Source organism: Cucurbita maxima, unplaced genomic scaffold (assembly GCF_002738345.1).
Source record: "Cucurbita maxima cultivar Rimu unplaced genomic scaffold, Cmax_1.0 Cma_Scf00036, whole genome shotgun sequence".
In the NCBI taxonomy this organism is placed as follows: Eukaryota; Viridiplantae; Streptophyta; class Magnoliopsida; order Cucurbitales; family Cucurbitaceae; genus Cucurbita; species Cucurbita maxima.
In genome coordinates this window covers 475,695-495,998 of record NW_019272052.1, presented here as the reverse complement: position 1 = coordinate 495,998, position 20,304 = coordinate 475,695, and the positions used below count along the sequence as shown (strand labels likewise).

Genomic DNA, 20,304 nt, shown 5'->3' with positions numbered 1-20,304 from the left:
AAAAACTTGAGACGGGGATGGTTTACCGACATCTCACGCACTAGTACAGAGACCAACTATATAAAACTATGCACCCTTAAACAAAATTGTGTTTATTCTCCTCTTTTCACATGTTTCTAGCCAAAATTTATGGACTTAAGACCAAGACTAATGACTGAATGCCATGTTCATTTTGATCACCTCTAGTTGTCTCATCCTACAAGTTCGTGTTTGACATGTCATAACTATAAAGTATGAGCAGCAGTATATTGTTACTAGAACTGCAGACAAGTTAGTAGCTGGGACCTTTCAATACTCTCCTATAATGATAACGGATTCCAAAACCTAATAAATCAAGTGAGAAACGACCTATTATCAGCATGCTATGGAGGTACTTAAGACAGAACGGGGTGATCAGGTCTTTCACAATAAAGTGATAAATGGACTTACCATTAAGCTCGACATGGGCAGGCCTTGATGATGATTCAACCAGAGGCTCTGGTCCAATGCATCCCCAAAATCAACTTGAGGGCTGCTCTGCCTCCAAGCCTTGAGAGCAGAGCAAGGCGTGTACTGCAGGGAAGAAGTCAACGAAGAAGATGACTTTAGCTAGAAGCTTTGCAAATGGAGATTGGCACAGAAAGAACAGCGGAGAGTCGGCCATAAAAGAAGAGATTTGAGGAAGACGCTGCATCAGAAAAATATACGTCAAATTGAGAATGAGAAACTAAGCGCACTTGAAAAGTTGAATACTCTCTCTTTTTTAACTGAAAAAAGGCATAACTTGAAGTGACGAACTAGGCAAGGCAAAACATACCTTAGAAGGAGAGCCATCATTTCATTTTTCCACAGAATGAAGTCTATAAAGGAAACAATGTAAAAATCATGCCAAATGCAAACACTCTAGACAACAGGGAAACTCGATTAACCTTACAGAAACCAATCAAAATCATATTTTTCTCTTGATCCTTTACAACTAAAAAGAACAAGCAGCGCTTGCAAACACGAGGAAGTGACTCACAATCCTAACATTCCATATGGAACCCATAGAAGGCAGAGATACAAGCTCAAGGAATCGTTTGAGCTTCTTACCAAACCCAAACCCTCCAGTATACATCATTGAAATCCACACCTGTTGCCAGTTACTGACACTTAGTTTACAAAATCTAATATAATAGAGGGGGGAGGGGATTATCCGGAGGGTGAATCTGTGGTAAAAAATAATAGATATGGTAGAAATTGATCAGCAATGTACAGGCGCCACGCAAGAGGGGCTAATCGATCAGATTACTACAATATTATACAATTTTGAGCCAGAATAAATGGCTACAAAGGAGGGGATATGCAGTGAAACCTTCTATCCAATACAATATCAAACCTCAGTTTGCCACTGGCTGAACATGAATGGACTTTTAAGCCTCCTTTCCAACCCGTGCAAGACTATTTGGATTTTAATCAGAAAAGCTGAAGGATCCTTCCAACAGAAGTACTCTCACAACTTCAAAAAAATTTGACATCTGTTCAAGAAAACAAAAGGGCCTGGTAAGATTTTCATTTCTAAAAATTGTTAATCACAAAATTTAAGTTGTTATACTAGAGTGTGATAAGGTAATATAGAGATCCTTAAAAGTGGGAAGGTAAACTGAATAAGCGTCTTAATACTTTTTCATGATCATGTGCAAATCCATGAACTCAAAAGGTCTTAGTGATCGAAAGTATTGCAACTTCGATTAAATTTGTTCTGTCCCCTTTCTAATGAACTCTAACCATCCTTAATCATCATGTTAAAATATGACAATTTAGTCTGCTTTTGTAAAAGTTCCGAGCAATTTGCTCATTCATGGCACAACAATATATTTTAAAATCATACTACTTCAGTATCTATTCTTCTGATTTTCATTTTCATTAAGTAAATGAATTATATAAAACTAAAAACCCACGTGCAAAGCATTTAATACCTAAAGCTTCAAGAAACGTTTGATGATGATATCACGATCTTCTCAGACAGTTGCCAACAATGAACTCTTTTTTAACATTTTAGATTGTAATCTCAATTCACACCCCAACATCTAAGTAAAGGGCTGAACGAAGAAAGAAGACATCTAGATTTCAAAAGTTATATGCAGTGTTAACCCTGAATTTTCAAAATTAAAAAGTTTTATATATATAGACACAAACACATATATATCATATGTTAGAACATAAGATTTTGCCCCTTATAAGAATTCTAGCCTCTCCTGGTTGAACAAAGAATCCTTCTGATCCAATCCAATTGACCAAATTTATCTACCCTAAACGGTGAATGAACTCAACAACACCAAGATACGTTTATACCAGAAACGTAGCCAGATGAAAAAGGGATCCAGAAACCAAAAACTCATCAGAGGAACTAGCACATGATCCAAAAAATTATTTAAAACAGAGATTCAGTCTAATTTGGTAGCACAACCTGAAAAATATTTGAAGACCTTTAAGACCCAGTATCAGATCCAGATGCTGAAGAACTTTCACTGTCGGAATCTGTAATTTATCCAAAAAGAATAAGAATAAGAATGCGGCTTCAACAAAAACACATGACTAGGATGCCAGCCCCAGGAATGTAGAAGTTAATAATTGTAAGACTTCAGATTAAAAATAATAAAATAAAAAAACCAAAATAGTCATACCACTAGATGAAGATCCAGAATCACTGCTAGAACTGCTTGAACTACTTGACCTACTCCTACTATTGCCCAGTCCTTGAACGGGCACTGAAGATGAAACAATATTCTCACCTGTGTACAAAATTAAAAATTTTGGATTTTAATAAATATACAAACTAAGAAAATATGAATAAAAAACCAGACAAAATGATGTACCCACCTGCTTTAGTTTCCTTTGGGACCTCCACCACAACAGGGGCCTGGATCAATAAAAGAAAACAACAGGATCCATTTTAGTACTTTATAGCACATTATCACAATATACATCACAATTTTATTAAGGGATTTACCTTTTGGGCAATATTGTGTTCCTTATCTGCTCTTGCTCGAAGTGCGAGCGCAGCTTTTCTCTTGTTCTTGCTCAAACTTTTCTTGTAGTTTGTCACAAACCTATCAAGCTCCCAGAGTGTCTCTGCATCCACGCTATCAATATCTACCTCAATTTCTTCATCATCTTGGAAAATATTTGAATTTCTCTTCTTAATTATTTGTAAAATGGCATCCAGTTTTTCAGAAGGTAAATTCTGAAGGTTGCTGCTGAGCTTTTGCTTCTCCTCATAAGTCATGTCCCTTTTATGAGGATCTTTTGCCTTGGGCTTCTTTGGAGCAGGTGTCCTAGCTGAAGGAGTAGCGCTGAAAGGTTTATTCTTGGAGTCAAGACGATATGTGGTGGATTCTGACCTTTCCAATATTCGTTTCATGTCAAGGGGTGGTGGTGGTGGAAGACGAGCCTTTCTGGAAGTAGGTGTGGAAAGAGAAGCTCCGTAGTCTAGTCCAAACCTTACCTCACGATTATACTCTGTCTCTATAATAACCCACCTATCCTCAAATATTGTCAACAATTGCTCTGCCATGACATAGACATCTTGTCCTTTGGGATTATAGGTCATAGCATTGCAAAATGTAAGTCTCACATCCTCAGCAAATTCTTTAGGTGACTTGTACCAATTTTTGTTCAGCCTAGATTTTACTGTTCCTAGGTCCATTGGATGCTTAATGATGATGTAGTAGTCATGCAGACCAAGGCCCTGCACATCGACAGGAGCATCAAACACCCAACCATACTTGTGCTTGATCAATTTATCCAGAAGTGCACTGCAGCTCTTAAAAAACTTGGAACCCAGCCCAAAACCGTGAACCATTTCTCCTACAACCGGCTTCTTGATGTTTGTTTTTGCCTTCTTATTACTCTCAGCTGGTGGTAGCTTATCTTTTCCAAGTATGAATTCAGAGTTTCGATAAAACTGGTTTGCTTTAGGAGTTCTTTTTTCTTTCTCGACATAATCACTCACACCCCGACTGTTCTCTAACATTGATATACTCGATTTATTCAGAGGCCTAGAAGGCTCACAAGGCACACGTACGGCAACAACCTCAGGATGAATCTGCTCATCTCCACCAACCTTATCCATCCCTTCATTAGCCGAACTGCAAAAATTACTAGCCTTACTTAATTCCCCCTGTTTTGCCTCAATTCTTTTCAATACATTTCTCACCATCTCAAGCTCACTCTCAAGCTTATGCCGAAGTTCCTGCATCTCCTGCTTAGACCTTGAGGTCAAATTATTATTATTTTGATTTTCCACAGCCACTTCCATGACACCATTTCCTGAGGGTTGGTCCCGCACGCTCTGCACTGCATCCCCAGCTGCAACCTGCTGACGGTTGAGGCATGAAGAATCATCACGGGCCGCATCAAATCTTGAAACGACCTGCTGCTGAGTTGGATTCTTGTCCTCCGTCACCGTAGTACAAGGAAGAGGCTCGGCCAAATTGTTACTTTCATCATGATTAATGTTACTATTGACATTGGCATCGTTGTTTTCCTTGGTGGCGATAGTAGTTGTTGGCTCAGTAGGGGTCTCCTTATTTTGGCTATTATCGATGTCGTCTTTGTTCTCAACAGCAGAGGTGGTGGTGGTGGTGGTGGTTACATCGGCAATTGAATTTGTGTTATTGTAATTGTTCTTCTTTTGGCCTTTGAAGGCCTTCCTAGTGTACACCTTACTCTCCACGTACCTCTGTCTCTCTCTACCACCATCACCTACACCTACCTCATCAACTGTAGGACCCGAAGCCATACATGAAACTCGACCAAAACCCTAAATACCCTATTTCCCAAAATAGGGACAAAACACCACAGCTGAAGCTTGTCCTAAAAGGATAAAACACTCGTCCGTCGCAAGAAGACAGGAAAAATCCCCAATTATCCCAAAAGACAGAAAGATTTAGACCAATAGGCAACACAAGAAAACCCTAATTCCTAAAGATCCAATAAAATTAAATTCCTCCGATCAAAGCCTAATTCCACAGCTATAAACTAGAAAATCCGCATGAAACATGCAGAAAGAGAGCAAAGAAGAAGAAGTAAAGCTGAGAACTTACAGAAAACGAAGAAACAGTAGGGTTTGGAACTGGTAATTTTCCTGTTGGTGTTGTTGAGTGCTTCTTTTTGCGACCGGATCTTGCAGTCTCTCTACGAGAATACTTTCTCTCTCTACAAAAAAAGAACTTTCTCTCTCTAAAGTGATCTCTCGATCTTTTTAATTGTACAGATGTACGGCGCCTGTGGGGTTCGTCGACTGAAATAAAATGAAACTCGCGCGTGGGACTGGTAACAGAAAAGTCGTGCCCGTGAAGTATCACTATACTTATGGAGGGTGGGTGACTGACGCGCGTTTTGAGAGGTGTGGAACACGTTCCAATGGGGAGAAATTATTTGGGAGACTGTGTTTTACGCGCGTCACGGTTGTTTAATTCGGTATATGGGGGGCAGTTTCATTTCTAAAAAATTTTAAGTTTTGCCCATTCGCGCGGTTATCTTTCTCCCGCGGTTGGGAAAAGCAAACGAAAATTTGATTTTTGCCTCCATTTTTTTTTATCGCTTACCAATTTAATTGGCCAATAATTCAAACAAATTTTATTAAATAACCAACCAAACAAATACTTATTGTTGTCAAGTTTTACAATTTTAAAACGAATTGGTTAGAAAGAGATTTTCACACTCTTATAATAAGGATAACTAATCTTACAAGAGTGTAGAAACCTCTTCACAGAAGATGTATTTTAAAATCGTGAGGCTAACAACAACACTTGATAGGCCAAAACATACAATATCTACTAATGATGGATCTGGACGGTTACAAGACAATTCGAGTTATTTATTCAATTTTTTATTTTTAATAAAAAATTGTATGTTTATTTTTATAAATTTAATTTAGATTTATAATTCAATTTCAATATATTTTTTTGGTATAACAATTAATAATAAAATAATATAATGGTTGAATATATATATTTTAGGATTAACCATAATTTGGGCCGATTAGCTTTAGCCCAATATAAATTTAGGAAAAACCACGAACCAGTTTTAGCCCGCGACAACTCAAATAAGTTTAACTCAACCTAAACGGTACGGATTTAGTTAGGTTAACATGATTTGTCGGATCATTAAGTTATTTGAACACTTATAATCTCGAGTCAGCATTCTCGATGACCTAGCCACATTATTATTTTTTTTTGCATGATAAATTTTGATGTTGTTTATGTTTATGACATTAACAATATTAGACGGTAACATTTAATTTTTTAAATTGTACTTACAATAATGTTAAGATTAATTTCATTCCGATGTCTCATTTATTAATTTATATGTTTTATTTTCTCGTGTATCATATATTTGCGATGTGTTATATACACTTTTGAATATGCAATTTTTTTAAGTTACAATTTATTCAATAGAAGTTTTTTAATAAACAAATTATTTTGATGGATGAAAATGACGGAGATGTCAAATTTTCAATCGCATCGATATAAATAGCTTAGAAGAACATAATTAACGGAGGCATAAAAACTTGTAAGTTTAGGACTCGTCCATACTTTATACTATTTTTAGTTGCACGTAGGTCGACAATAATCCCTTCTAACGGTAGCTCGAAAGAATAATTATCATGTATACTTTTCATGAAATTTTAATACACGTTGAAACCATCGTCATACATATACGTTATCACTTTTGAACTAGCATCGTGATACTAAAAAGATATTAACTTTGAAACCGTCTCTACGATGATAATATAGAATTGTCATTAACGACTTTCGATTCTATTGAAGAGGTTTTCTTCTTTTGTGTGAGGTGTGTTGTACATCAGGGCGGAACCTATCTCGAATGTGGAGCACTGACTCAAGCCGTCCTGGAGCATATTCGTTCTCTTATTTCTTTTTCTCGTTATTTCTTCACGTTCCTCTTTTTTGTTTTGATATTTCTTTTTTCGATTTGGAAATGAAAATAAAAGAAAAACTCACACATAACAAAGCGGGTTCGCTCCTCTCCCTCATAAGCTAATTGTCATTCCAAAGATGGACTAATTACGCTTTGTTACGTTGCACCCTAACCCAAGTCCCCATGTCTGCCCTTCTCCGCCATTCCATTTAGGGCAAGTCCATGTGGTTATGGGGACGGGAACGAGCGGTTCATGACTCATATTTGTGACGATTTTTCTAAACAAAATCGAAAAGAGTAGACAACAGAAAAAACTTGTCATTACAACAAGATGGGATCATACAAGAACAAGAAAGAAAAACATTCGTCTAAGACAGTCATAAGACGAATATGTTCAATCTTCTTTAACATTAATTGCCTCAAATTTCAAACAAAACCACAAAGAAAACAGACAAAACATCAGAACATAAGAATCCTACGGTAAACGAGGTGATCGAGAATGATGTTGAGAATCAGGCCCTCCAGGTATGTATCTTGCAGTGGAAGAAGAAAGCCTTCTTAAATGCTCCATTTGGCTTTTGGTATAACCCAACCTACGCATTATCATGCTGCTGCTGCCACCTTCAATGGCCGCCGCCTCCGTCCTCAGCGGCACTGCATGGCGGCCGGCCGCCGCAGTGACAAGCATCACCATGAAAAGAACGCCCATTAATGGAGCAAATTTTGGGTTGAAACGGTGATGGGTGGCTGCCATTGGAAGGAATGGTGATCGGAAAAGCTGCATGCGAAGTGGGTATTTGATATTGGGTAAAAGGTGGGATTTTTTAGTGCTATTTATAGAAATTTTGAAGGAGTTTTGTGAAATTTTTATTTCTTTTTTAATGATAAGTTTTTTAGATGAGAGATAAGTAGTGGGGGAGTAATGTAAAGGGTGAGTCACAATTTTTGTCATTAGGGTTTCTTTTTGCGTCTTAATCTCTTTTTATACTTGGAAGAACATGGCATATGGAAAGAGCTATGGATTTCGTAGGCTTAAGAAGGATTTTCCCTTTTGGTTCATTATCTATCGTTGCTAATCTCATGATTTTAAAACGCGTCTACTAGGGAGAGGTTCATCCCCCTCTCCAACTGATTTGGGACCTCACAATCCACTCCCTTGGAGCCCAACGTTCTTGCTGGCACACTGCCCCGAATTTGGCTATCATTTGTAACAGATCAAGCTTATCGCTATCAAATATTGTCTACTTTAGCCCGCTACGTATCACCGTCAACCTTACGGTTTTAAAACGTGTCTACTAGGGAAGAGGACTGTTTCCCTCTCCAGCTGATGTGAGATCTCACCTTATGTTTACATCCCTTCCCCGAAAAGTTATTCGGTGTCATTTGAATAACAACGGAGAAATTGACAGGTTTATCCTATTTGAGTTCCAAGCATGAATTGATTCAGTCTAGTCTAGTCACCTCTTATCTTTGACATTTTGACAGTTCTCGACTAGGGTAACGTTTGAGGCAAGACTCTGATACAAAAACGATCATTTTCGTAGTTGTCATAATCGTATGATATTGTCTATTTCAACCATGAGCTGTTTTAACTCCTTCAGTCTCCTTCAAAAGTGTCGTTTTCCTTCACTTATAGGCTCACGGTGTCCTAACTTGTCATAGTCTTGACACAAGATATCGTTTGTATTCTCAATCGTGAGCCCCTACGGCAAACAGGAGGTTTGATGGTTGAGAAGAATTAAAAGGGAACCAAAAGGAGAATGATATTGAAGGAAAAGAGTGTGATATGACACGACAAGGATTGGGTGAGGTATATGTTATGAAGCTGTCTTTTTAAGAGGACAAAACGAATCGGATGGACACATGGGGGCATAATGTTTGTGTCTTTCAATGTTTTTGTGGTAATTTTATCATATAATATAATGTCGTCTCCAAAATTCAGATTCCTTCCAACGAATAGCCACATTTTCACAACTTGCCCTCTTTCATTAATTATTCCAAGAGCCATTAAATGAACATTAAAAACTCCAAAAAAATAAACCAAACCAAAGCATTAATCTTATAAAAATGAAAAGAACCAAAGTTTGTCGTTGATGATGTAACGTAACCATGTTTTATCTTAACTACCTTAAATATGATGATAACAACAATATTAAGGTAAACTAAATATGATGATATGTGGTTTTATCTCATACTGCTAGTAGATGTTGTCATCTTCAAACTTTCTTTTTTTTTTACTTTCTCTCACGCGTTTCAAAATGTGTATGTTAGGAAGAGATTTTCACACTCTTATAAAAATGTTTCGTTCTCCTCTCCAATCGATATAAGATCTCATAATCCACCCCCTTCGGGATTCATCGTCCTCGCTGGCACTCGTTCCCTTCTCCAATCGATGTGGAACCTCCCAATCCACCCCTTTGGGACCAACGTCATTACTGTCACATTGCCTCGTATCTACCCCCTTTGGGGCTTAGCCTATTCGCTGGCACATCACCCCGTGTCTAGCTTTGATATAATTCGTAACAGCACAAGCCCACAACTAGCAAATATTGTCCTATCTGGGCTTTCCCTTTCAACTTCCCCTAGAAGTTTTTAAAACGCGTCTTCTAGAGATAAGTTTACACACCCTTATAAAAAATGTTTCATTCTCCTCACCAACCAACGTGGGATCTCACACATATGTCGCTAAGAAACATAATTCTTAAAAGTAAAAATTGTTGAGTTTGAAACCTCAATAACCAAAATGCAACTTAAATTAAACCTCACGAACCAAAAATGCATTTATTTTCCCTTATAAATATATATTTGAACTTGTTAAACTATTAACGGTCAACTATGAGGTTTTCTACACAAATGATGAAAAAATTATCATTAGATAACCACTCGAGTGAATTTATTAAGACATTATAACATCGATCGACTGAAAGGTCAAAGAATCGAATTCTCACTTCCATGTGTTATTACACTTTAGTTTGTAGCTCGAGAAGTCGACCGTTAAATCATTTTTAACATTTCCTAAACCGGGAATATAATTTATAATCAAGAGAGAGATGGATCATTCATCATAAAACCTAAAAAGTACAAACAAAAGTAACTCAAAAAACAAAGCAACCGAATTAACTAAAAACGACTATAACGATCTCTGCATGGAAATGGTAAAAGGAAAGCCGCCGCCGGTTGATCGGAGGGAGCACCGTAATTTATTTATGCCACGCATGATCTCAGTGGTGTCTCCGGTCTGGTCCGCCGGGGATATATCGTTTCGACGACGTATAATATTTCCCGGCGACCACTTTGGCCGGAGCGTCACCGTGCACCTGAACCAGCCGCTGCCGGAGCTCGGCGAGATTCTGTTTTCTGTCCACTGGAATTCGAGATTCCGATACGGCTGCAAAAGACATTATAACGAACATAATACAAAACCATCCCCACAACAACTTTCTAGCTCCCATTACCATAATTCCTTTCAGACAAAACCGAAATTAAGAACCTTAAAATCTCCAAAAATAAAAAATAAATAAGATAATTATGTATATCCTTAACTCTCCAAAAACTGGAACCCCTTCTCTTCCCTTATATACACAAAATTCCCGACCCTTTGCCTTTTTTTTTTATTACGATAAAGTGACGCCGTTTTAAATGAATTGTCAACGGCCGCCGCTCTCAAAGTTTTTTACAGCAAAAAATATTATCCAATGAAATAATAATAAAAAAAAAAACAACATGAATCTCCTCCCCTCAGCTGTTCTGTTTTTTTAGTATAACAACTCAAGCTCACTACTCGTTAATATTGCTCGTTTTAGCTCGTTATATGTCACTGTCAACCTCATAATTTAAAAACTAGAATGAGTCTACTAGAGTGAGGTTTCCACAAAATTATAAGAAATGTTTCATTATCCTCTCCAACCGACGTACGATCTTACAATCTACCCTCCAGCTTCCTCCCGCTTGGTGTGTGGCTCTAATACCATTTGTAACCCATCAAGCCTAACGTTAACAGATATTATCCTTTTTGGCCCGTTACGTGTCGCTACTAGCCTCAAAGTTTAAAATGATAGATTTTTACATTTTTATAAAGAATGTTTCGTTCTCTTCTCCAATAAGCATGAGATCTCATAGGCTCAATTCTCTAGTCACAGTTTCCACGTGACAACCTTTTTTTTCACCGTGACTCAATTAAGCTATAAAATATAAATGCAGTTCAGTCAATAGACAACAACAATTTTGGAGAGTACTAGATCGAAAGTCTCTAAAATTACTAACTCAATTCATCGTTTGTCGTTGAAGAAAGGCTTAATAACTATATGAGACTTATGAAATAAATAATATATTGATTTATGACATGCTACGATAAATGAGAGAGACTATGTATTACGTTATACTAGATTTTGTTCGATTTTGTCCGTACAATAACACGATGACGTAGAACTAATGACCCAAAAGACACCAAGGGAGTAGAATTGGCCTTCGAAAGGGCGTTCCCTAGGAGGGATTGAAGGGTCACAATCCATACAAAAATATATAAATAATGTGTTTGGGGTTCTTTTCACTTTTTTATCAGACTCCACTTATCACACACATGCACCAATGCCGCCAACTATCATATAATATGCTTAACGTACAACCATAAGCTTTTTTTTAGTTCAGTTTTTGCCGGCCGTGCCGTCAGAAATATTCTTATTACAGTTTGGGTCGAACCATGACATAAGAGTGAATAGTTTCAAGGACATGGTCATGCATGAAGTTATGAACGATGAATCTTCGTGTATATTGGACGGGAGTTTTATCAGGTAAGACGACGATTTAAATTGAGGCTCGGTAATCTTTGTTTAAGGAGAAGATAGTTTAGGGTGCGATAAGGGGCGATTTGCACGATTCGTGTGATGTCCCATATTGGTTGGAGAGGAGAACAAAACATCCTTTATAAGGGTGTGGAAATCTTCTCCTAGCAAACGCGTTTCAAAGCTTTGAGGGGAAGCCCGAAAGAGAAAGCCTAAAGAGGATAATATTTGTTAGCAGTGGATTTGGGTCGTTACAAATGGTATCAGAGCCAGACACTGGACGATGTATCAGCCTTCTCGTTGTTCCCCAAAGGGAGTAGACACGAGGCAATGTGCGAGTAACGACGATAGTCCCAAAGGAGGTGGATTTGGTGGCGGTCCCACATCGATTGGAGAAAGGAACGAGTGTTAGCGAGGACGCTGGGCCCCGAAGGAGCGTCACTCAGACGGTGTAAGTACAGTACATACATGAACGGTATCTATAAGAGAAGTAACCTAGTGGTATAGCTTGCCTAATAACGATAATATTGCAAATAAAAGTTTAGAACAATATTTTTCGTTATAAATTTGAATATGATCGATTCATCCCATCAATATATTGATTATTAAGTTAAAAAATAATAATAATAAATTATATTATAAAATATTAAACCCCGACATAAAGATAAGTGGTGGTTAGAAAATGCAAAATGCCGTCCACATTAGGTTTAAATTTATTTTATTACATTAATGACGGCGTGAGTAATGGCTTGGTCACTATCAATTTATTTTTTATTTAATTGAATTGTGAGATGATAAGTGGATGTAGATCTCACTACCCCTCGTTCCAATATGGCTTAGAGAATAATTTTTTTAATTAAAATAAATATCTTTTTATTAAAAATAAAATTTATATTAATTATTTTAAACGTGGTTCCGTTGTCGGTTTCATAATTATTAAATTGATTAATATTTATTATTATTAGGTAAAAAATAATTAATTAAAATGGGAGTGGACTAGAGAAGACTTTGAGCAAACAAAGATAGCACTATGGATAAAGTCAAATGGATTATTAAGTAATATATTAAATTTGTCAAAGATAAATTAAATTTTTTTATACCCAATTTTAATCCATTCAAACAAGATATAAAAGATTCCTTTAAACTTTAAAACAAAAAATAATAAGAAAATAAGAACCATTTTAATTTTTATATTAAAATATCTTAATTAGTTTGAATTTAAAAAAAAATTAGTGGTTATAATTTTATTTCATCAGCAGTCTTCCTCTTCTTTATGGAGTTGGAGAGTAAGCAAGCCGATTGAACCGAGGTGATGAATCCATCATGAACCGAACCGAACCGAACCGAATCGAACTGTATTTTGAAAGGAATTTGTTATATAGAGAAGCGGCGGAAGGTTTTCCTTGCCGGAGTGGAATGTGACGGCGGCGAACTCCATGGAATACGATGAAGGAATGAGACTGAGATTTGAAGAAGCTGACGAGACGGAGGCGGAAGGGAAGACGGAGGCGGCGACTTTTGGTTGTTGGACTTTTACGATCTTTCGAGTTCGTTCAGGTTTAGACTAGGAATTTGGGGTTTTTGTCCCACATCGGAAAGTTTGGATGGTAGACCGACGCGAGAGGCTATAAAAGGCAAGTGGAAGATGTGGGGAAACTCATCTTTGCGCTTGGGGCAATGACGCAGCTAGTGAGGTTCTAACCGAGGCGCGTCAATTGCTGGTTGAAAACTATTTCCAAACCCCCTCTTAGGCCTGGGTTTGGCCCAGGCCTTCGAGAATTTCTGGAAGGGCTCCCTTCGGGGTAAAGCCCTACAATACTTAGTTCGAAGCATCGCATTTTGTTTTTTTTTTCTCTCTCCCAATTTCGTTATTTAAATGAAAAATTGCAACACAAATTGTTGCAATTTTATTTTGTTTTCCATAAATTTCATTGTTGCCCTTGAGAAAATATGAGATTTCACGGTTTTCGTCGCGTAGACTTTGTAGTAAATTTCCCCTAATTTTTTAACTAAGCATATGTATATATATGTAGTATGTATGTATATGTATATAACATATATATATATGTTTATATGTATATAAACTTGAAACCTATTCATGTTGATTGTTGATGGTTGCACATATGGGTCGTTATGGTTGCACATATGGGTCGTGGGGACTAAGCCAGGCATAATCCCCCAACAAGCAAGGCATGGCTAATCCACACGTGTTGATGTGTCAGGGAGCCAAAAATAACTAATCTCGCGATAAGTATGTGTCATGGACTAGGCCAGACATAGCTAATCCCTCGATAAGTAGGGCATAGCTACTACACATTTGTCAGGGCAGGACGGACGATAGCTAATCCACTAGAAGTTTACTCTTTAACATATCTCCTTCCTTCTTTTTTTTTTTTGTTTAGATTAAAATATAAAAAGTTAACATTCAAACAAAATGTACATATTTGATGAACATTTATATTTACTTTTAAAATATAAATCTCTTTCTCCCATGTGACCTTTGATTCTGTCACGTGATCTTTATTCTCAATTTCTTTGGCAAATCATTTCAAATATCGGATTATTTTATTTCATTATTATTTTACTATAATAATAATAACAATAACCTTATGGATTTATTAGATAAATATAAGACGACTAACCTTAATTTTTATTTATTATGAAATTATTTATAAAATTATGTTTTAGCTTTTGATAAACCCTTTATACAGAAAATCTTTTTCTTTTGCCCCCAAGTCATTAAAAAAATCATATAAATAAGAATTTGAGACACCTAATTACCAATATTTGCTTAATAAAAAATCAAAATTCAAATAAAAAAACTAGGGCTTCCTATTTGAGATTGAAACACAATTCTAAAAAACAAATACCCGATTACCATTGGCCAAACCCATGACCGGCCCGATTTCCGACCCGACCCGCTTATGTCTTCACTCGGCCCCAGCCCTACCGATGGTGTCTGGCTTGGAAAGTTCCCATTTCTCAACGAACTGCGCCATAAAATGAGAAATCAAATCCAATTAAAACTAAAAAAAGAAGAAAAATAATTGCAGAATCATTGGTGGATGATGATTTCAACCATGATCCACATTATTTTTCTTGATTACTAGGTTTTAAAGATCAACAATGAAATTTACCTAGCTGGGATTCTGCAACTTCCGTAGCCTGAAAACAAGAGAGATCAAAATCAGAACACAAATTCAAATAGCATTTCAGTTACAGATCTGGAAAGGTTTTGAACTAAAAAACAGATTCGGTTAAGAAACTGAGAGATCGGAGTGAAGAAACAGACTAGGGTTTAAGGAGGTGATAGCAGCGGCGTTTTGGAAGAAGCAACTGTCGTCGGTCATGCCGTGCTTACGGAAGTAGTCGTTGAAGGCGAAGGAGGCCATGTTCTGGACGTTGGATGCGTCGTAGCATGCGCCACCGGGCTGGATTGGTGAACAGTCGGCACCGCCGGCGCCGCAGGCCCAGTCGAGGGCGGATTGCAGAGAAGCGTCGTCGGCGTTGTTCTTGGCCACGCACCAGAGATCCGTCGCGCCGCTTTGGTTCCTGGTGGATGGCTGCCGGGACTCCGCCGCGCTGCTGCCGAGAATCAGAAGAATGAGAAGAAAGAGCGCAAAATTATTGGCCATTTTTTGACGGGGAGATCGGGAGGAGAGAGAGAGAGATTTGGAGATTTGGAGATTTGGAGATTGGGGGCTTTAGAGAGAGAAAACAAAGGGGGGTTTAAGAGGGAACAGGGGAGGTGACCGTTACGGAGATGGCAGAAACGGATTCCACTACTAATCAGTTTTGGATGATTTTCAGGATTAAGCCCTTAATTAGAGCCTTCCATATAAAATGGTGGAAGATGGGGGGCTCTAAAGCTATTTATAAGAATATGATATAATTTTATTAAATTAGACCTTAAAATTAAATAATTTTATTATAATTTTTACTATCAATTTAATTTTACTAATTCTTCCACTAAGTTTAATAAATAAAAAAAATGGTGTAAAAATCATTGAAAAATTCAGTAATTAAAGTTATGCAAGTTTGACAATTACAATAATTAACCAGTAAAGAGTTAAAATTACGAATTTATAGTTAAAATTGTAATAATTATTTAAGTTTGATGTATAATTTTATAAAATTAAAATTTGTACAAACTTCAAATTTTTCCAAAATTAAAAGAAAAACATTTGGAAAAATGCGGCGGATGGTGCTGTAGTTAAGCCCATGTTTGTAAATGGACGGCCGCTAAAACAGCCCAGTGATATTGTGGGCCTGAAACATTAGGCCCATACTGAAAATATTCTTCTCGGACCTCCCTAGTTTAAGAAAAACTGAATTGATTAATATATATTTTTTCGATTAATAATATTGAAATAAATGAGAAACAATGGGAGAGGCAAAATAAAGCCACGAGATGTGGAACTTTACCTTTCACTATATATATATATATATAAATTATACAAAATTAAATGGAAGCTACACAAAAAAACTAAACCCTCTTTTCTCCTTTTTCAATTTCAGAGAAATTTAAACCCCATTTCCCACACATTTTTATAATTTATATAAATATTTTGGTTCTGTTCTTACTTGTTTGTTGTATGAAGCATATAGGAGCGGGTCGTCTCGGGTTCGACCTGGATCCGGTGCTCCAAACTTGATAATTTAGCAAAAACGCCGACCAACGGCGCTGTATTGTAGGTGCAGGCCTCGGTCTGCATGTAATTCCCTCTATCATCGGAAAATTTGTCCTCGCAATCGGGGCCGCCAACCACCGCCCCAATGACGACGTTTGGGTTCGGATCTCCACGGCCGTACCAATTGTCGTAGCCCTGAGTGCAGCCGATGAACCCCTTGTTTTCTCTATGCGACACAATGGAGGCTCCTCTGTGGTGAACCCTAGTAGGAAAATTGGGGCCAAATCCGACCAAATAGCTCATGTTCATTGGGTTGGAGCCGAGTATGTAATCCGTTTGTTGTTTTGCAGAGGCAAAAAGCTTTTCGTGATCCACGGGTCCGGTGTGGCAGTTGAGACGGTGGTTGGATCGGCGGAGGTAGTCGGAGTAGACAGTGAGAAGGAACGACGCCGTAGAGACGTATTGCATGTTGTTCCACTGGCGGATGAATAAAAGGCCGGCCGGAGTTCTCTCGACGTTGCTGACATTGTTCTTGTTGAGGATCGTGCAGAGGTAATACTCTGCTTTTGATCGGTACTGCTCCAGGATTTTTGCTTGCTCATTGTTCTTATTATGCCTCCCCTGCATTAGCAACTAAAAAAGCAAGCAAATAATTGTAATTAATTGTTTGATCTAAGAACATATAAAGGATTAAATCGAAAATATTTAAATGGTATGGACAAAAATGGGTGATCCTGAGATGGAGGGAAGGGAAATTAAAAGGGACACTTGGCGAGATTTGAGTAGGCAGAGGGGGATTTCATGGCTGTTGTATCGGATGCACGTGGCCTTGTGCTCCATCCAACGTGACTCGAAGTCTAAAACTTTACCCTTGCCGTCCTAATGGGTCCTTTAATTAAGGGCCACTCCATCTCTGGCGTGAAAAAAAGCTAAAAGCTTAACAAACGGTGACTGTGAGAGAGATTCTCCCTCCTTTTCCTTTGTACCATTTATCATTCCATATTAGACTCCTTAATCAAACACTTAATCCACCTCCCCAACTAACTAGTCTGACTGATCTCAATGAGTTTAGGGACATAGACAGCGTCAACAACACAAACTTAACACAAAATTAAAATTTTAGATTTTTTTTATGATTTACTAACTAAAAAGTTCATCGATCTACCACAAAAATGAAAAATAATGTATATACATAAATCGTTTTTAAATGAGATTAACTCACGAAATACAATAAAAACACACCACATCGATCGATCTAGGGTGGGTGGGTATGGGTTCAAACATCAGCCTATAATCTAATTCATTTAATTCATTGAGCTATAAGTGAACACAATTAGAATTAAATGAAAGGAACCAACAATAATGATGAGTGAATTTGGGGTGGGGTTTGAGGAATTTTTTTACCTTGGAGGCCATGAGTTGGACGCCAGCATACTTGACGTCCCAGCTGAACTCGGAGATAGCCCAGCCAATACCACCGAAGCTGTGAGCGTTGTTAAGGACGTACTCAAGATACTGTGGATTGTCGGTGGCCTCATAGAGCCACAGCGCAGCCCATAGAAGTTCATCTTTATACCCACTCACCGACGCGTAGTAGCTCTTCACTATTCCCACACTTGAGTCATATTTACCTCTGAATTTATCCCCAAACTCAAACAACTTCACACCAGTATTCAGATTCCCAGACACAGTCAGTCAAAATTAATTCTGTTTTCAATTAAACTGCCTCTCAACTAATAACGCAACTAATTCTGTTCAATTTCTGTTACCTGTTGCGCGTGATGGAGCAGCAAGTGCGAGTAATGTGAGTTTGTTTTTCTGAACACGATCGACGCTGCAGCCATCGACGCCGCCGTTTCTCCGGCGAGATCCGACCCCGGCTTCCTCTCGTCGATTTTGTAAGCTTGTCGTGACGTCGTCATGTCCTCCGGCCTCTGCCAGCAGTAATGGTCCGTATCTCCATCGCCGACCTGTAAATTAATGCTTATGGAGCAATGTGATTCGATTGGTGATGGTGATAGCGAAATTATGATAAGTTGAGAATGAGGCTCACCTCTGCCCATAGCACATTGGGGCTAGTGTGCGCTTTGATGAAGTAATCGGTTCCCCACTTGATCGCCTCTAGAGCGTGCCCTAATTCTCCGGCGGCTTCAATTTCTTGTCGGTACTCGATGACGCTCCAGGATAGCATCGTTATAGTGAAGGCCATTGGGAGGCCGAACTTGACGTGATCACCGGCATCGTAGTATCCTCCGACTAAATCCACCTATAACACCGAGAAAAAAAAAAGAAAAAACAACTTCGATCAGTTTCCAAAAGCGAAGCTAATAAGAAAAACGAAAACAGAGCAGCTATTGCAAATTTAGAGAAACTGACTCCTTGTTCAAGCCCGTCGGTGAGGCCGGAATGGTCTCGCCAGTTGACGCGCTGGTTGTACGGTAGCCTTCCCGATCGCTGAGACTCGAAGTAGAGGAGGCTCTTGGACAGAGCATCAGCGTAATCGAAAGCTCCGGCTGCAAAGTTCCAGAGAACAGAGAAGGTGAGGAAGATCAAGAGACGGCGTTTGCCAGAATATCTCAGAGGTTTTGGAGGTCCGGCACGGCGGCAGCATTGCGTCGTCGATGCCGTCGCGGCCGTGTTCTCCTCCTCCATTAACGGAGTTGATTGCTTCTTCTTTGCCGTTGAAATTGATTTCGGGAGCGAAATGGGAGAGAGAAAAAGTAAGTCTCTCTCTCTCTCTCTCTCTTTGTCCACTTGCTTTCTCACGCCTTAAACTTGTTGAAGTACGTTTCTGGTTTTTGGTTTAATTGGTTTGGAAATGACATTCGCATGTGAGTCTCACGTGACTTAAAAAATCAAAATTTTATAAGCACTATATTTTTTAAACCAAATTTTCAATATTAATCATTTTAGTACTCTTACTCTCAAATTTTTAATTTCCATCATTTTCTTTCTTTTTTTTAATTACCATTTCGATATAATATTTTCATTTTTTTTAATCTTCTTTTAATAAAATTTCTTCATTAAATAGAGATGAAAATGGTAACTTTTTACACTACCTACCCTCAAAACTTTGACTGGTTCGTTGCCCATTTTGAATGAAAAGTCACTTTCACCCCCTTCAAACTTTCATATTTACCATCCACAACCCTTCGTTTTGTCCTTTAACTTTTGACAATTTTGGGACATAAATGCCCCAATGGTACATCATAGTAATTCTTAATAAAAATAAAGGTCAAGTTAGTCATTTAGTCTTTATACTTTAATATGCAATAATAATTTAGTTTTGTATTTTAAAAAATAAATGTTTATAAAATGACTCCGTACCATTTAATTTTAAAATGGAGAAAAATATATTAAATTTAAAAATTAGCTTATAAAAAAGTTATAATTTAATGTTTATAATTATGGATAGTTTTTTATCCAATAATAATAATAAAATGTTAACTTTTCATATGACCGTATACAGAGGGACGGTGTATCATTCATTGTTAAAGCGACAATGTAATCTTAATGAAAATCAACGGGAATGCATTTTTAATTTATAAATGAAAAGTGTTAGGTAGAACTAGTAAGAATTTTTCGGGTCACCTCATACTCATTTCTTTCAATTGAATTGCAGTAGGCCTTGTGAGAAGATCTACGACACCCACAATTTGCAATAACGAGCTTTGGAACTCAGCAAACATAGTATAGAACTGGTTGGTATCACTCAATTTTTATTTATCACTTTCATATAATTAAAATTAAACCATTTAGAAAAACAAAAAAGAAAGTAGATGGGCCCACGAGTTAAAAGAAAAAGGCAAGATAAGCATGATGTATGTTGATTGCGGCAATCAGATGCATACATCATATGACCATAATAACCCCTAATTATGGAAATTGTCACGCAAAACATTATAACACTCCAAATTTAATTTCTTAATTATCTAACTTAATATACATTAAACGCTAAATTACAAAAAAAAAAAAAAAAAAAAAAAAAA

The 20,304-nt window shown here is 37.6% G+C and overlaps 3 protein-coding genes and 1 non-coding gene across 4 annotated transcripts; 1 reads left to right on the top strand and 3 right to left on the bottom strand.

Annotated features, from left to right (window-relative positions):
• Positions 1-883: 883 nt before the first annotated feature.
• On the bottom strand, positions 884-5,222 carry LOC111468146 (transcription factor GTE4-like). Its single transcript, XM_023113259.1, has 5 exons — positions 2,972-5,222; positions 2,842-2,881; positions 2,646-2,753; positions 2,429-2,499; positions 884-1,496 (listed from the first exon to the last, which is right to left on the bottom strand). Exons 1-4 carry the CDS (start codon positions 4,760-4,762, stop codon positions 2,450-2,452), a joined length of 1,989 nt encoding a protein of 662 aa, XP_022969027.1. The 5' UTR covers positions 4,763-5,222; the 3' UTR covers positions 884-1,496; positions 2,429-2,449.
• Positions 5,223-13,343: 8,121 nt separating this feature from the next.
• On the top strand, positions 13,344-13,494 carry LOC111468502. The gene has a single exon (XR_002714757.1). It is a non-coding gene; the product is annotated as a U4 spliceosomal RNA (small nuclear RNA).
• A 963-nt stretch (positions 13,495-14,457) lies between these two features.
• Positions 14,458-15,486, bottom strand: LOC111468407 (PLASMODESMATA CALLOSE-BINDING PROTEIN 5-like). Its single transcript, XM_023113617.1, has 3 exons — positions 14,977-15,486; positions 14,822-14,849; positions 14,458-14,674 (listed from the first exon to the last, which is right to left on the bottom strand). Exons 1-3 carry the CDS (start codon positions 15,317-15,319, stop codon positions 14,494-14,496), a joined length of 552 nt encoding a protein of 183 aa, XP_022969385.1. The 5' UTR covers positions 15,320-15,486; the 3' UTR covers positions 14,458-14,493.
• Positions 15,487-16,073: 587 nt separating this feature from the next.
• On the bottom strand, positions 16,074-19,100 carry LOC111468388 (endoglucanase 11-like). Its single transcript, XM_023113587.1, has 5 exons — positions 18,692-19,100; positions 18,369-18,581; positions 18,085-18,285; positions 17,720-17,974; positions 16,074-16,948 (listed from the first exon to the last, which is right to left on the bottom strand). Exons 1-5 carry the CDS (start codon positions 18,965-18,967, stop codon positions 16,265-16,267), a joined length of 1,629 nt encoding a protein of 542 aa, XP_022969355.1. The 5' UTR covers positions 18,968-19,100; the 3' UTR covers positions 16,074-16,264.
• Positions 19,101-20,304: the final 1,204 nt, after the last annotated feature.

What these genes read in the sequence shown, in the direction of transcription:
- LOC111468146 (XM_023113259.1), bottom strand. Translation starts at nt 4,762, where the DNA reads ATGGCTTCGGGTCCTACAGTTGATGAGGTAGGTGTAGGTGATGGTGGT. An exon ending in AACACAATATTGCCCAAAAG is followed by an intron (nt 2,882 to 2,971) that starts GTAAATCCCTTA and finishes TTATTGATCCAG; the next exon opens with GCCCCTGTTGTGGTGGAGGT. An exon ending in TTCTGGATCTTCATCTAGTG is followed by an intron (nt 2,500 to 2,645) that starts GTATGACTATTT and finishes GATAAATTACAG; the next exon opens with ATTCCGACAGTGAAAGTTCT.
- LOC111468388 (XM_023113587.1), bottom strand. Translation starts at nt 18,967, where the DNA reads ATGGAGGAGGAGAACACGGCCGCGACGGCATCGACGACGCAATGCTGC. An exon ending in CCGACGGGCTTGAACAAGGA is followed by an intron (nt 18,582 to 18,691) that starts GTCAGTTTCTCT and finishes TCGGTGTTATAG; the next exon opens with GTGGATTTAGTCGGAGGATA. An exon ending in TGCTCCATCACGCGCAACAG is followed by an intron (nt 17,975 to 18,084) that starts GTAACAGAAATT and finishes ACTGGTGTGAAG; the next exon opens with TTGTTTGAGTTTGGGGATAA.
- LOC111468407 (XM_023113617.1), bottom strand. Translation starts at nt 15,319, where the DNA reads ATGGCCAATAATTTTGCGCTCTTTCTTCTCATTCTTCTGATTCTCGGC. An exon ending in TATCACCTCCTTAAACCCTA is followed by an intron (nt 14,850 to 14,976) that starts GTCTGTTTCTTC and finishes TCTTGTTTTCAG; the next exon opens with GCTACGGAAGTTGCAGAATC. An exon ending in AGTTGCAGAATCCCAGCTAG is followed by an intron (nt 14,675 to 14,821) that starts GTAAATTTCATT and finishes TTTATGGCGCAG; the next exon opens with TTCGTTGAGAAATGGGAACT.